The following is a 16,077-nucleotide window of genomic DNA, read 5'->3' on the forward strand; positions in this document are numbered from 1 at the left end:
TGTAATGGTAATTTCCTTAGCAACTTTGATTGTGCTTGATTTAGAGTATTTCTCAGGGAACATTTAAATGCCTTCTATATTATCCATAGTGAGTAATCACATATGTCAGACCAATCTGTATTACTTGCGATTATTTTCTCATTTCAGAGCTATAGATTAATATTTTACAAATTAATTCAATAAACCAACTTATTCTTCACAGGCAGAGACCTCTGGGGTGACTCCAGACAAAAGAGAAGCCAATGCAAAACAGTCTTACAATTTCAGAAATCCTTTACACCCGATGTGATGAGAAAAGGCTTTATGCTACTACAGAGACGTAGGATGAAGGAATCTCTAGAAAGATATTTGCTTGGACAGGCTAGCTAACTTCCCACCAGGCTGCTGTTTTATTCCTTTGGTGGTGTGTTCTCCAACTGTGATGAGCATTAGCTGCACCTGTCTGTGCCAGTGAGTAAGCACCTCATCTCGCATGAGTCACCAGCATTCGACAGCCAGGATCAGGTCTTCGCTCACCGCTGTGCGGAGATGCCTCTGCAGATGCCTCCATGCCCATGTCCAGAGGCAGCTATGGGCACCATAGCTACTGGCCAGTATCACCCATTGTACTTCAGTCACAGATAACCTCCTCATTAAATATGACAGGCAAACAAATATCAGTGTCTGTAATTTTCACGTAACTAGAATGAAAATGACATAATACAATAAAAAGTGTGAAAAAAAAAAATCAACATTGTTCTGTCAGAGCAAAATTCTTACTGATAAGAGCGAATCCTATGTAACCAATTCAGGCATCCACTTTGTCAGGACATTTCTGCATCCTGCCGTACATTCCCCTGAAAAACTACAGCTAGGTTTGGTTGGCAACATCTCCACTCACACAGGCAACGGAAAAGGTACAAAAATGAATGCTTAGCCTTGGACAACCCTCCTCCTCCTCCTTTCAAAGAAAGGACTTAAATCACTTTCATGAGCAAACATATTTCTCTGTTATTGGTCCCACCTGTGACAGCTGAATAGGAACAGAAAATTTCACCATTAATCCGAGTCTGCTTCTTCGGTCTTGTATCTTAGTCTTGCTCTTCCAGACTCTTAGGTCTGCAGCAGTTGACTGACAAAACATCATTCCAGTTTGCATGCAAGTTATTTTAATTACTTTATGTTTCAGATCTACACCTTATCAGCTCACTCAAATTAAACAGTATCAGGTTTACAATGTGCATTTATTTATAGTTATTTTTCCCTAGAGAAGCCCCAACACAGACAGGTAAAGCTCACTACATTTACTGTTCAACAGCATGGTTGTAACCACCAGCTTTGCCAAGGGCCTCGTGTTTTGGTGCTGGGAAACAATAGAAAACGCATTGTGCACAATTGTCAGAATTCACATACAGCTTTGTCCGTTACAGTTTAATTAAAGGAATAAATTCACAGCCAAAACCCTAGAGACCAGCGCACTGCCAGTGCCAATAAAAACAGGGTTAAAGAGAGGAGGTAGCTGTAGCCTGTCCAAGTATAGAAGTAGTCTCATGTTTTTCTTAATGGAAAGAGAGTGTCCAACGACAGGTAACGAGCCTCCCAGAGCAGCAGTTGGGGTGAGAACCTGCAGAACGTGACTGAGGCCGGCAGCAGAGGACAACGCTACATTCTTGGTCGTCTAATTCTTTCCAATGATGCTCTCAATGTTATCAGGGTCTCTGTTCAAAGGACCCAAGAAGGAATTGATACAAAAAATAACTTTAAAAAGACTCCAGGAGGACACAACATAGCTACTGAAAACACATAAGAGAAAGTCTAAAGGCATTTGACACCCACCAGTGCCAGATAGATACAGACCACAAGTAATTTATTGAGATTAGTCAGTACTTGGAGGAGTTGATTTCCAGTTATCCTGGAGATGTTCTGGCAAACACAAACCAAGAAGAATCATCCAGGGACAGCTTTCCTACATCCACACACAGAAGAAGTCACCAGTCACAAACACAAGCCGTATCACGCGAGGCTGTCTCCTCACACACAGACCCCGAGACACACAGTACAACTGCAATCACTGGAGATGAAGGGCGGGCTCCACTGGCCTGCCTTAGCATCTCTGTCTGGCACTAGCCACAACCACTGAAGTCAACTGAACCCAAGGACGAAGGGTTTAACACTGGCAGAGTGAATAGGTTTATTCTGTCCTGACAACAGAAACACTCCTATCTCAAGGGGGACTTGCAATCAGAGGAACCGCTCACAGCAGATCAGAGATAATTGATTGTTGTTAGTAAACTGATTTAGTAGCTTGCTTACAAGTATTTAGAAATGTGATTTATAAGTGGACTTTGTTGAATTTTGGCTGGGAGACGACTGCTTGTCTGTGGAATCAAACTCCAAGCATTTAAGCTTCCCAGACACACAACATCTAGGGTGGGAGCTGCAGAAGCAGGTGGTCTGTTAAACAGGCACGGCACAATGCTGGAAAATAGAGTTCCATCCCAGCCCCAGAGCGACCTAAATACACTCATCTTTTCTGTTCCCTAATCCCTTCTCAAATACAATGTTAGACTCCATGGCTTACTCCTCTACTGCTTGACAGCAGTGTAAGACATGAGAGGCCATATGACGGCGTGCAGGCCACGTGGCACAGCCAAATTGGTATGCTGGCACCGGGATTCACGCTTGCTCCTGCGCCGTATTCCAGAGCTCCAGCGATAGTTCAGGCATCGCTGAAAAACCATGTAGGCACATGCCACACACAGTGCTGGTCACCGTGCTGTGGGGGCACGACTCTGCCTGCTGCCAGCAAGCAGGCATGGAAAGAAAGCTGGGAGGGACTGGAAAAGACAGATCATTTTGATGTACATAACATTTACTTTTGTTCTGTTGTGGGTTTTAGAGGTACACTCACCTTCACAGCAAAATTTAAAACAACTTCTTTGCTTGCACAACAGCACAGAACAGACCACCATCAGAACCATCACGGGTAATACTGAACAAAAACTTATCTAATGCCATGGATCAGCTGAGAACCAGAAGGTAGTTCTCCAGGTAACAAAGCAAACTGGGTTTGATCTTTCCTTTCAGATGAAGTTATCATTACTCAGAAGTTTAAAGATAAAAGAAAGTTGTGTCAAAGTCTTGTCTGGTTCAGCTTTTATATCAACTGTATTTCCATAATCTCCCATTTATTTTATATTCTTGGGAAGATGAAGTTTGAACATAATATTTCAGAAGCTTCATTGTCTTTTGCTAATTAACAGTGACTCATTTCTTTCCATTCTAGATACATTTCAAGCTGTCTTATTTCATTCTGGATCAAGGTATATAATTATAATTGAATCATTAAAAGCCTTTTTTATGTGCCTACAGCTACCTCTGTTCTGAATGACTAGTATTTCCAAGCAAATCTTGCAGCACCAAACTTCAGGATCACCTTCAATAAAATTACTGGGCTCACCTTGCAATTCATACAAAAAGGGGATGCTATCATTTTGAGCACGTAAGCAGACTAAAATCTAACAAATCAAATAAATGCAAACTAAGAAAAAGATTATATTGCAATAACAAAATATAAATTATGTACAAAAAGACATTTATAAAACAATGACATTTTTAATTCAAAAGCTATGATTAATCCAATATTATGTTTCATCTTAAAATTCCTCTATACCAACTACACCACACATAAATCATAGTTATTCTATTTAGGCCTTCTAGAATACATAAAAATAAAAAAACATTCCAACTGAGAAGAAGATCCAAGAGCTTCAAAAACTGACAGCAACAGACAATGTCTAAATATAGTCAGTCAAAACACTTATCTGTGTATTTTTAGCTGAGAAAGTAACTTCAGTGATAACTCAGAGATAGCACAAATTATCTCTGCAGCAGTTTCTTTTTAGATAGGTTTGCATTTGTACTATGTATAAAACAAGCAAGCAGAGACCCCTATATATTTGGGTTGCCCACCATTTTTTCCTGTTATGAAGGATTCTTGCCATTTATTTTTATGAACACATCTCCAGGATTTGTTGTGTAATGTCAGATGGGGACAGGGGTCCACCATCAACCCCCCCACAACCCAGCATTCTCGTAGCAGAGCCAGGGGAGCTGGCTAACTGTGAGTGCCGAGACAGCATCATGGTTTAAGTTTGTTTCTTTGATTGATCCCTTTACTCTACATAGTTCCTGGTCAGGAAGAACCACCATTCCTTCAAACAGGTCCGTGAGGATGGGATATTCTCTGGTGGGAACATCTTACTAAGGGAGAAAGTAGCAAAATTTTAGAGAAGGCATTTCTCTAAATTAGCTCACTATCTAAATTTCTTCCTCCACATCTTTGTGAGGTGTTAAAATGAAGCTGGAGCGGGGGGGGCCAACAATGACAACAAATTCAAGGTATTTCCTCTTCCCATACTAGACAAGCAGTCCCTGCCTCCTACCTTGGTGAGCTGAAACAGATTTAAGCCTTAGTGAACTTTTTAATGTCATTTTTATGACCTACCTGTGGGCAACATAAGAACTCTCTCACAACAGAACATTTTCAGATTTTCAGAGACTATCTTGAGGGGTCCCCAGCATGCCCAGCTCCTAACAATTACAGTGTTCAGCATCAGAAATGAACGTACCAGATAATATTTCTACCTACTGAAGAACAAAACAAAATCACTGAGCAGACAAAATCGTTTAGGACTGTTTCCAGATCTAATACTCTTCAATACTCTCTACATCTTTCATATTGTTAGGAAACTTAGGACAAATCATAGTTAAGCCTGATTTTCAAAACTAAACTATCACATACTTTTTCCAGAAACAGCACAGTGTAATTAAAAACTATTTTCCCCATAGAATATATGAGATGTTATGACGAATACAGTTGACCTCCTTTCTCAAGGTAAGTAAATGCCCCACAGAAATGCAGTACAGGCTTTTGAAATACAGGAAGCATGTTCAGTCAGAAAAATTGATCCTGCTTTATTACAACAAAAACTGATGCAATTTAATAAACGTTTTGGACCAGATGACATCCAGCAGTCCCTTCCAACTTCAACCATTCTGTGATTTAAATAATTTTAAATATAGGTATAAAAATCAAAAACATGTTTTTAAGGGTTTTTTTTCCTCCTAGGTTCTTAGTTTTCACATCATATGGGAAACCAGTTCATCTATTTTTTTTCTATTCCAAGCCTGCAGCATATTTCTTCAGTTCTTATCTAGCTGAATTTGAAATGATCTAAGAAATAAGACTTCAACCTATTTCACAGGGTATTATCCCACTGTCTGCAACAACGTTTAAAAAAACAAAACAAAAAAGCCCCACGCTTCTCCAAAACAGCATTACTCCCTCTGAATTTCTGGTTTTCCTTCCACTGTTCCTACTTAAGCTTCCTATTACCCTAAATATTTCCTTTCATTCCATGGGATTTACAGATTTCAAATATGTAAAGGAGTGACTGGGCATATTACCTTCTGCTTAGTTTACTAGCCTGACTACAGTTTTATTATCCTTTTTAATCCTTCGTGCAAATCACCATCCTCCTTTTTCATTCTAACTTTCCATATCTATCCCTCAATTAATTACCACCAGCCTAGCAGCTTCACAGCAGCTACAAGCTGGCCCTAGCTGAAGTCAGCATTTCTGCTGACGGTTTGGTCTCAGACTCAGTGGCCTAAAATTGTACTGATTTTTGTTTTGCGTTGTTTTTAATGTTGCATCTAATTTGCTTGCCCACGATCACCATCTGGAGAACAACGTGCAGTACTACAAGCATAGATTGACACTACATACACGCACCAGCCCTCGCCGTGCACGCACACTTCAGAATGCAGTAATGCAATCACACACCCTTCTTTGCACACCCCAACTTCAGGAAGTTTTTCAGATGGACATGGAAAACAGGATCAACCCCTTAATATTTTCTTTTTAGATTCTGACCACCAACCTGCACAATAAAATTATTTCAGAAGCAAGCAAGCAAGCTATAAACCTGGTCACTGACAAATGACTAGCAATAACATAGCAAGCTCACAAACACACAAAACACTAGAGTTTGCTGATTAATTATGAATGCTGTAAAAAATAATCTTAAAAAGCAAAGACAGACTCATGGTTATTTTTTTTAGTAAGCGGCAAGAATGTGACTCAAATAGCAACCAACTCTGTTAGCAGACAACTTCCTTCAAACCTAGCGAGCTCTCATTTTGCTCCCGCAGAAGAGTGAGGTAGCTTTTGCATTGGACAATTAGCAATGCACATATTTCAATACAGCATTTAATACCAGTCTAAATGTTTAACAGAATCTCTATGCCCTGAAAAAGTGCACTCCTTACTATATTTAATATTAACCATATCAACTCTTAAGAGAATTCTTAAGGCCTTTATTTCCTTACACTTCGGGACTCATCATAGAACTTATTTTTGTTTCAACACAGAAACTTGATGCAAAACTGTCAAAATGACTCCATAGACCTGAGACAAATGTGTCGAAATGGTGTAAACCAGAAGCTAGCTGGCAAACCTAACCCAGGAGCTGCCAAGTATCAAAAAATAGGGTAAGAGAAGTATTTGGGATGCTGTAAGTGTAGTTACAAATATATTCTTCATACCCTCAGTCTTCCCTCTTGCCTGGATTTATTATCACAAAGCTTTAGTTATAAAATATGGACCAGGATTGTGGAAAACATTTTAACAGCGTTTATGAAAATACAGACAAAATTTGTGCACAGGAAACTTATAAGACTTCTACATTCAGACTGCCACTTGAAGATCCATATCCTGTATACCTCTTCCCTTGCATGATTCATGAAAGCTATTTTATATGTGTACTGCCTTGCTATTTTCACACAAAATATTATTACATTGCAGCTGGCTTGGAATTATTGCTTTGGAGTCAGCCTGCCCATTTTTTCTTTGCTGGTTACAGATCTTGTCAGATCAGCACGGGTCTCAAGAAAACAGAGTTCTAATAAAAAAAAAAATGGGGAAAAAAAACCACCACAAAGAAAACAAAAAAAACCAACCTCAGAAGCAGCTTTATTTTTTAGGTTCCCATGTATCTTAAGTTAAAATATTTTTGTAAGTCATGGCTCAGTCTCTCATAGTTCTTTTGTATTAGCACTGGAAGTTAAATTTAAGGTGATTTCTGAAAAAAAATGTGGCAGAAATACTACTTACAGAAGGAATAGGTTTATTTTCCTCTACCCCTCCCAAATAATATGTTCTGTATTTGAATTCTGTTACTTTTTTCTTCAAACCACAGTTACTGCAACCCCAGGAACAGCAAAATTTCCACAATCAGTGCATTCTTAGGACATAGTCTGTAGTACAGTGCTGATGTTGCAGGTTGAATTTTGTACCATTTCAGTGATGGTAGCACCAATTTTCACCTAACCAATAAGGAACAATATTTTTAAAAGAAAGCAAAGTACTGAAGCTGTTGTAGTATAATCTGACTATATTCTCCATTGATAGGTAAGGTTTAGCAAAGAGCTTGGTAACATACAGAGCTGTGCAAGATGCATGGGTAGTAGTGGGAAGCATTGTGTTTCACAGATGTGGCATCTCCTACATTGCTCCAGGAAGAACCACAGATATATTATTATACATAAACTCTCTTCCAGGTTCTCAGTTTAGAAATCTCAGTTGATAACAGAAATATTTGCCATTTGGCATTCTGCTCAATACAGAGCACAAACAGTGAAATGCTTTGGAGCAATGGAGATCAGAGTAAGCCTAAATAAACCATTCGGAAGAGAGCAAAACAGTATTCCAACACAAGAACAATAAGAAGATAAATAATGAGCCTATAGTGGAGATTTTGTGCTAACAGGAAATGGAAGAACTGGAAGAATGGCTCAGCAGAATGCACACCCCAAGTACACACAACGAGAGTTTCCCCATGGATTTAATCAAGTTAACAGGAGAAAACAGAAATATCCCCAACAGAGGCAGAGCTTTTGCACCTTACAGTTCAGAGCAATCCTCTGGGATCGGGTTCTGATTTATCCCTGCCTCTCCAGAAACTTCATTATTGTTTTTCTGGTTAAGATGATAAATTTCTACAAAGACTACAATGGCTTGCACAAATAGGAGACAAAACCCCAAACTGAAGCGACTTCTTTGTTCAGTATGAAATGCCCACGGAAAGCCTCACTTCCACCCTACCTGCCCTAGTAAAAGAGACCGTATCCCTTATAGAAGTTTTGTATGCGTTTCTGAATATACACTAAATATAACAGTGTAATGAGGCACCTGTACATCAGCATGAGAAGTCAACTGTCATCATGAAATTGCTAGGAAGCTCTTTAACAATCTTACAGTCATTACAAAAAAAGATGATAACTACTATGCACACCAGACAAATGAAATAAAGGCATTATTTCTAGGAATCATGTTTCATGTCATAATAATGAGGTGTTTCACATCTGCCTTTGGGGTTTCATATGGACAGAAATAGATTACGGAAAGCTGGGGTAAACCTACACGCTTCTGAATGAGTCCTGTTGATCTCTTGTAGAAAGCATCTCTCAGCTACAACTCTATGGACCCTCAGGAAAAAAACACCATACCAAGTGAATGTTAAACAATTTATATTGGACACATAATGATTTACCTTACAGAAAACCTAAATCTGGACCTTACATTACTTATGCATTTTAGTTGTGTGGACCCCAAATGATGATTTAAATCTCAGTGAAGAGTTTTCTTTTGCATGATTCACTAACTCCACTGCCTTAACAGTACCAATGAACTTGATCTTGTACAAGCTGTAGCAAGACTGTCTACCTTTGGGAACATAAACAAAGGTCAGGAAACCTCTGCATCCTGAAGCTAAATGCAGGGAATAAATCTACCGAACAATTTCCATAGCCCGGAGACAGGGGCCTAAAGTAATGCAACCTGAATATTCAGTGCTGCATTAATGGGGTAGATTTGCGGACTAACAAAGATACACGCCACACTTCCAAGGAACAGCACACCACCATTAGCTTCCACTGAAACTCTAGGAAACACAAGACAACTGGCAGAAGACAAATCAAGAGAGATTCTGACCAGACATACAGAGACTTTTTTCTGAGTTGAGGACAGTCATGCAGCAGAATGGGGTGCCCAAAGAGGATGTGAAGTCTCCATCCTTGGAGGTTTTCAAGGTCAGACTAGATAAAGCCCCCTGAACAACCTGGTCTGACCTCACAGCTGACCTCACTTTGAGCAAAGGTCCCTTCCAGCCTGAATTATCCTATAAGCCTATGGAACTATAGAACTAAGAGTGGAATACTCTTTTCACAAGGAACATCCTCTTCCCCGTTCCAGTCTGAGATTTACAATGTTTAATGACATTAGGCTCCCTACAGGTAAAGGCTTTTTTCCCTGCCCTGATAGCTTAAAACATGTTAATTTTCTGCCTGTGGCTTCAGCATTTTTATTAAAGCTCCAAGGAAAAAGACCCATAAAGAGAGGTGAAAAAACCCACCAGATTTATAAATGGTCTTACTGGTCAGGCCAGTAGTACATCTAGCCCATGATCTTGTCTCCCACAAGATATTAAAAAGCACAGAACAGAAAGGAACAGGAAGCAAACATGTATGATACTTCCCCTCAGATATTTTCCCACTCCTAAACAACTTGCAGCTTAGAAGCTGAACAAGGGATGGAGTTTATGCATTCAGAAGGAAGCCACAACAGATTACTCCTCCAAGGATCTCTTTAGCTTTCCCTGGAGCCTGTTCAAACTCCAAGAACCTACAGTATCCTACGGCACAAAGTTCCACAGCATAACTACAAACCACATGAAGAACCACCTCCTTGGACTTGCTTCATGCCGGCCATACCAACTTATTTGATGCCCCCTTTTTCTCATACTGGAAGGGACAATAAGCAATAGATCAACAACCTCTTCTCTTCATACTATTTGAAAGATCTCAGTCCTATCCCTTTGCTCAGCTGTGTCTTTTCCATGCTGAAGAGTTTGAACCTCCTTGGTCAATCCCAGTGCAGAACCTGTTCCTTATGTTTGAATCATCTTAGAGGCCTTTAACACTTTTTAGTTCTATTATACCCTTTTTTGAGAGGAAGGACCAGTACTGTACACTATATTCAACATTTGACCAAGTAATGGGTTCCTACCATGGCATCCTGATGTTCTGTATTTTATCCACTACTCTTTTCCTTCAAATCTTTAACAATTAATTTGATTTTTTGACCATTAATAAGCACTGAACTTGCAATTCTATTGGACACAAATACAGGCTGGGCGAGGAGAGGACTTAGAGCAGCCCTGAGGAGAAGGACTCGGGGGTGTTGGTTGACGAGAAGCTCCACACGATCTGGCAATGTGCACTTGTAGCCCAGAAGGCCAGCCGTATCCTGGGCTGCATCAAAAGAAGCGTGACCAGCAGCAGGTCGAGGGAGGCGATTCCCCCCCTCTACTCCACTCTCGTGAGACCCCACCTGCAGTCCTGCGTTCAGCTCTGGGGGCCCCAACATCAGAAGGACATGGACCTGCTCAAGCAAGTCCACAGGAGGTCCACGAAGATGATCGGAGGGCTGGAGCACCTCTCCTGTGAGGACAGGCTGAGAGAGTTGGGCTTGTTCAGCCTGGAGAAGAGAAGACTCTGTGGAGACCTCAGAGCAGCCTGCCAGTACCTAAAGGGGTCCTAACAAGAAAGCTGGAGAGGGACTTCTTACAAGGGCATGTAGTGATAGGACAAGGGTAGCAGTTTTAAACTGAAAGAGGGTAGATTTAGATTAGATGTAAGGAAGAAACTCTTCACTGTGAGGGTGGTGAGGCACTGGAACAGGTTGCCCAGAGAGGTTGTGGATACCCCAATCCCTGGAAGTGTCCAAGGCCAGGTTGGATGGGGCTTAGAGCAACCTGGTCTAGTGGAAGGTGTCCCTGCCCATGGCAGGGGGGTTGGAACTACATGATCTTTTAAGGTCCTTTCCAAGCCAAACCATCCTATGATTCTATCTTATACCCAGAATCTTGCTCCTGAGTAGCAATATCGTTTTGCAGCTACAATTCTTTCTTGCTCAGATATATCACTTTGTATTTAGCCACACTGAAATTTTCCTATCACTTTATTGCCCACTCACTGAGTCTCTTAATGCTCATATCATTTCAAAGCTGTTTCAACAGAATGGCACATACTGGGCTTACACAAATATAACCTGCATCTGGGGTATATTTCATGCAGAACTGAATCACAATATAGAAGCCCAAACAGCTTGGGGACCAGATCCCGCTTGCACTGCTCCTACACAAAAAAATCTGGATCATGACTGTGCTCCCCGAGATCATGGTCAGGCCTCGAGACACTGAAGATTGCGTAGGTAAGGAACTGCCTGGCATGGGGTAGAGAACACTGCTAAACTTGTCAAAAGCCCTTGATGACTAGAACTTAAACAGAAAATGGGAAAGATTAGACCAATTTCCTGCCCAGCTGTAAGAGCAGTCAATTTAACTGGTGCCCAAGTCAGAAAGGTGAGGGGGTGCAAAGATGCCTACGTAACCATGTGTTGGAACAGCACTCTGCATCACGGTCACACTAACCAGCAACGCCAAACTCGCTATATGGCTATAAACAGGTATGATAGATTCAAGCAAAACAGAGAAGTCAGAAGCTATCTGCTCACTTACAAGAGATTAACAGCAGTAAAGAAATAGCAGTAACCTGAGTACCACTTACAAGTGTTTTCTCTTTGACTGGCATACCCTTCAAGAAAAATACATGTTGTGCGACACAATACACATATTGATTCTGCTGTAATGGAAATGAGGAGCAGCAATGCCCCCTTGTGTTACAAGGGAAACTAATGATAAATCCATTGCAATTCCTTGCATTTTCCTAAATTGTGTATGAAGGTGTAGTCAAAGAGCAGAACTAAGTCATTCTTAAAAGCACATCTTATGAGTAGGCACTCAATTGTCTGGCAGTCAAGATAATAAATTGCTGCAGATACACAACAGGCAACACTCATAAAATGCTCATAAAGGTAAACCAACCCTTTTATTGTCAAAATTCACAACCCATCTGAAATTAGATAACTCATTTTGTTAAATTTATCCACAGCAATTAAATGCAAAAATTGAACAAAAGCTCCTGCTAATTCTTCCTTGATTTCTGTATCTATTCAAGTGCATAGCTTAAAAAAAACTATTTTCAGTAGCAAAACTTTTTAAAGGACTCTAACAAATGAATTTAGGATGTCCTCTCTAATTGTTCAAATGCAAACTGAAATGCCAGCTTTGAAGAGTGCTGAGCTTAACAGAAGCTAAAACCAGATTCAGACTTGGAAATAATGATGTGAACATGTCTTGCAGCCAGCAAATGAAATTGAGAATGGAGTATTTAAAAAACTAGAATCAAAAGCACACTTGAAATCTGAAGTTTAAAGTACAGGTTTTAAGGTTACATTGCAATGACATTTCAAGATTCATACGGCAAGCTGGACATCTAACCTTATTTTGCCATTAAAATCTACCATTGCAATTCCAACGCATGAACACTCTGGGCTTTGTCTTCCTCTCCTCCCCCTAGATGAATTTCCATGTTTGGCACTTAACATTCAGTTTCTGTTTTGGAACTCACCTCTTAGCAATCCCCTTTTAATCAGCTCTCTGACAGTTTCTTTGGGACTTTTCTTGAGCTTAACATCAGATTCAAACGCTTTTCCAAGCCTTTCTGCTAACACTTGGACAGGAAACAGCCAGAGAACTAAACCCTTTTTCCTCAATCTGCTGTAGAAGAGTCTACCATCATCCTGAACTCTTCTGTGGGTGGAAAGCTAGTAACACAAATCCTCTGGCCAAGATCAGAATTTACAACAAAATTTTCATGAAGATGCACAAAAAAAGTGAACAGAAGAGGTTTTAACAGAAGTAGAATTTCAAAAAAAGACAATTACTTTGTAAATTTATATCCATGATACACCAACTGATAGACATCAACAATATTGATACATAGAAGATGATTATCTAGTGCCTTTCAAAAAAAGAAAAAAAAAAAAGAAAAAAACCACAACCCCAAACCAGAAAACAAAGCAAAACAAACTAAAAACCCCAACTGCGTAAGATTCATAACAAAGGGAAATAACCTACCAGTCTTGGTAAGTGGTGATTGCAATACTTGGAGGTGTCAACAAAGGCAGAGTTGTTGGTCTACAGACAATGTCTCTGTCGGGTGTCCTTGCTTTTTCTGTTTGTCTTTGCGATAGTGGTGGTAACTGCAAATTACCAGAACAACATCTTCTTCCTCTCCAGAGGTCTATGCCCAAAGCATGGCTGGAAGTACTATAGGACTTACTCAGCCCACACTCCAGGTAATCCAGAGCATTCTGCAAAGACAGAAAAGCCACTGCAAACAAAGTTCTGCAAACAAACATTTTCCTACATGAGGATAAAACACATACAATTTTTGTTCTACAGCCATAGCTACTCACAAAAGATAACTGTATGATGAAATCTTAGCAGAGTCTGACTGCGCTGCACTGTTATTTTATCAAGTTATGAATGAACTTGAAAATTCACTCATAACTTGTCGAAGCTAAATTCAACAGCTAATTCTAATCTAATTGAACACTTCAATAATCCAGGTCACCTTGGCGATACGTTAAACTTTTGATATTTTAAACTTTTTCAGAGAACATTCTACTCAACATCCATCTAAAGTATCATTTCTCTGCACAGCACAACCACATTGGTTTGCCACTTTTTTTGAGGAATCACCAGTCAGAGAAAGGTGCCAAGAATACTGGACTTAGGCACATCCTGAATCATCCAAAAGCTATTCAGTGAGAGGAACTCCTGGCTAGGCTACCCTACCCTATGTCTGGCATTGCTAGTAGAAGTAGTCTCAAAAAAAGGTTTTAATCAGTTCAAGCAGTTTTTCCTCTTCTAGTTTCTAGCAATTTTTACTTAAAAACATCACCATGATCACAGAACTGGCTGTCAAGTCTTCTGAAACCCAAGCCAGAAGTTCTCTCATAGCAGAACAGCACTGCCAGAGGATTGTCAGTTTTGGTCTTACTCAGAGAATTTAGCTAGTCAAATATAGTTGCCCAATATCAACGAGAATACTTCTGTATTGCATGTGATGAGCTACCAGTAGAAGCTGGAAGATTATTATAATCGGTATATATATAATCTATGGCAACCGCTCTACATTTTTCCTCTTCTTCTACCTGCTCCTGAATTTTGATCTCCGGCCTGCTCTCTCCACCCTTCGCAGACCTTTCCAAGCCCACTTTACAGCCTCCCCAAATCCCTTGGTTCACTTTCCCTCCAAACTGCTACCGCTGCGGTCTCCCAGCCAGCACTGAGTGACTTAAAAAAAGAGTGGTTTGATTTTCCATAATCAGTTATTAGGTCCTTCATGAACAAATGCAAGTAGCATGAGTCCTCCATTGCCTCATAGTTTCTAACGGAAAATATGTTCTCCATTGTCATGAGACTATTAAAGTAGTCAACTCTGTGGTACTTCCTACTCTCTTACCTCAGCAAGAAATCTCAACATGGGAAGGAAAGGCAAAACTGGTGAAAGGCAGGCATACTACCAGTTTCCTTAACTTTGCCTACTTGCTTGCCCATCCTACAACCATGAGAAGCATCCAGACAAGAAACAACACGGCCCACAGCTACTTTACTCCTTGTATGTAGCCTGAAGTGCTATGAGGCATGCTGGTGCAGATTCATGAAGTTATTAAGGCATCAAAATCATAAAGACCTAGCTGGAAGCATAAAATGTTTGGCATGCTGTGTTTCCAAAAATATGCTAGAGATCTTCAGTGATCCAAACCCTACTCTTTCACAGCAAAAAAATCAGGTGAAAAATACTCCTAGGAATCCCAGAAAGGAAAGCGTGCCTTCTATATGAGGATCTGACTTAACCTGCCTTTATTAATAATCTTTGTAAGACTGTTTAATTTTTTTTTGTTATTATTTAAGAAATGTACAGCAGAGTATTCTAGCTTCCCATTAGATTTCAGATGTCTGCTTTCATTAAAATCAGCAAGAACTGAGTGGACCCAGCATCAAGCTCAGGCAAACTGACTATGAAGCAGCGCAACATGTGGTCCAAGAGTGTAAAAGAAACACTTATTGAAGGAGTGCTATAGGATACACTAACTATTAGGTTCCACTCCTCCACTGTATTTTCATATACATTCCATGTGGTTTTCCACCTTTGGCGAGCCTCAGCTGTGACAAACAAGACAATTAAGGCTGCAGTTATCATGCCATCACTACAAACTGATACATTTCTCCAGGGAATGAGAACTGGATTTTAATTAATAGGGGATTATAATGATGATTAGCAAGTCTAGTAATGGAATAACACATGCATCATCACATTAGGTGTTCAGCAACAACAGTGGAAGAGATGCTGAAACACTTGTAAGTAGACAAGCACAGCACATGCACCAAGATGGGATCCAGAACAGAGCTTCCATAAGGTATGCAGATGTTCCCTGCTGCCTGCCAGCACTACACTGACCAAGACCAGTAAAGGGTATGCTCTGCTTAAGTCTCCTCTAAACTTCTCACAGTATGGGCGTTGGTTTGTTTGTTTTTCAATGTGCCAGGCTTATTTTCTGCTTATTATATGAGCTGCAAGCAACTGTAAGGAAATCAATGAGTAACCAAAGCAAAACCAGCTGACACTTACAAAAGAAAACAAAACTAACTTTTTATCTCATTTTCATAAAGTACTGGGGAAAATAAAACATGCCTTTAGAAGAAACTTACCTCATCTGCAGTTACTGTCATGACACTTCTGCTTTTCTTCATTATTGAGATTAAAGCGCACCCCGTTATAAAAAATTCTTATTGTTAAATCCAATTTCTTCAGACAGGCAACCTGAAAGAAAAAAATTGTATTTTTCAATAACAAACTGTTTTTGATAAGAAACTATGGAGCTAACTGCTAACATCCCAGCTGATTGATAACTTGCTGCCCATTTTCATAGAACACTTGGCAGCGCGTTATGCAAGTGTAGCTCTCTATTAGTGAAAGGACAATTAAATATTTAGTAAAATCACGTTAAAAGTAACCAGTATTCACAAGGCTCTGCAATCTAAGCAAGCCTTGAAACATGTC

At 40.0% G+C, this 16,077-nt stretch overlaps 1 protein-coding gene across 1 annotated transcript in view; it reads right to left on the reverse strand.

Annotated features, from left to right (window-relative positions):
- Positions 1–15,767, reverse strand: part of PDE4B (phosphodiesterase 4B, cAMP-specific) — a 194,121-nt gene extending 178,354 nt beyond the window's left edge. The window contains exons 1-2 of the mRNA XM_010561519.1: positions 15,726–15,767; positions 13,083–13,318 (exon numbers count right to left, since the gene is read on the reverse strand). Of these exons, the coding sequence (XP_010559821.1) occupies positions 13,083–13,318; positions 15,726–15,767 (278 nt within the window). The remainder of the gene's footprint in view (positions 1–13,082; positions 13,319–15,725) is intronic.
- Positions 15,768–16,077: the final 310 nt, after the last annotated feature.

Source organism: Haliaeetus leucocephalus, unplaced genomic scaffold, assembly GCF_000737465.1.
Source record: "Haliaeetus leucocephalus isolate CR32 unplaced genomic scaffold, Haliaeetus_leucocephalus-4.0 Scaffold147, whole genome shotgun sequence".
NCBI classification, from domain to species: domain Eukaryota; kingdom Metazoa; phylum Chordata; class Aves; order Accipitriformes; family Accipitridae; genus Haliaeetus; species Haliaeetus leucocephalus.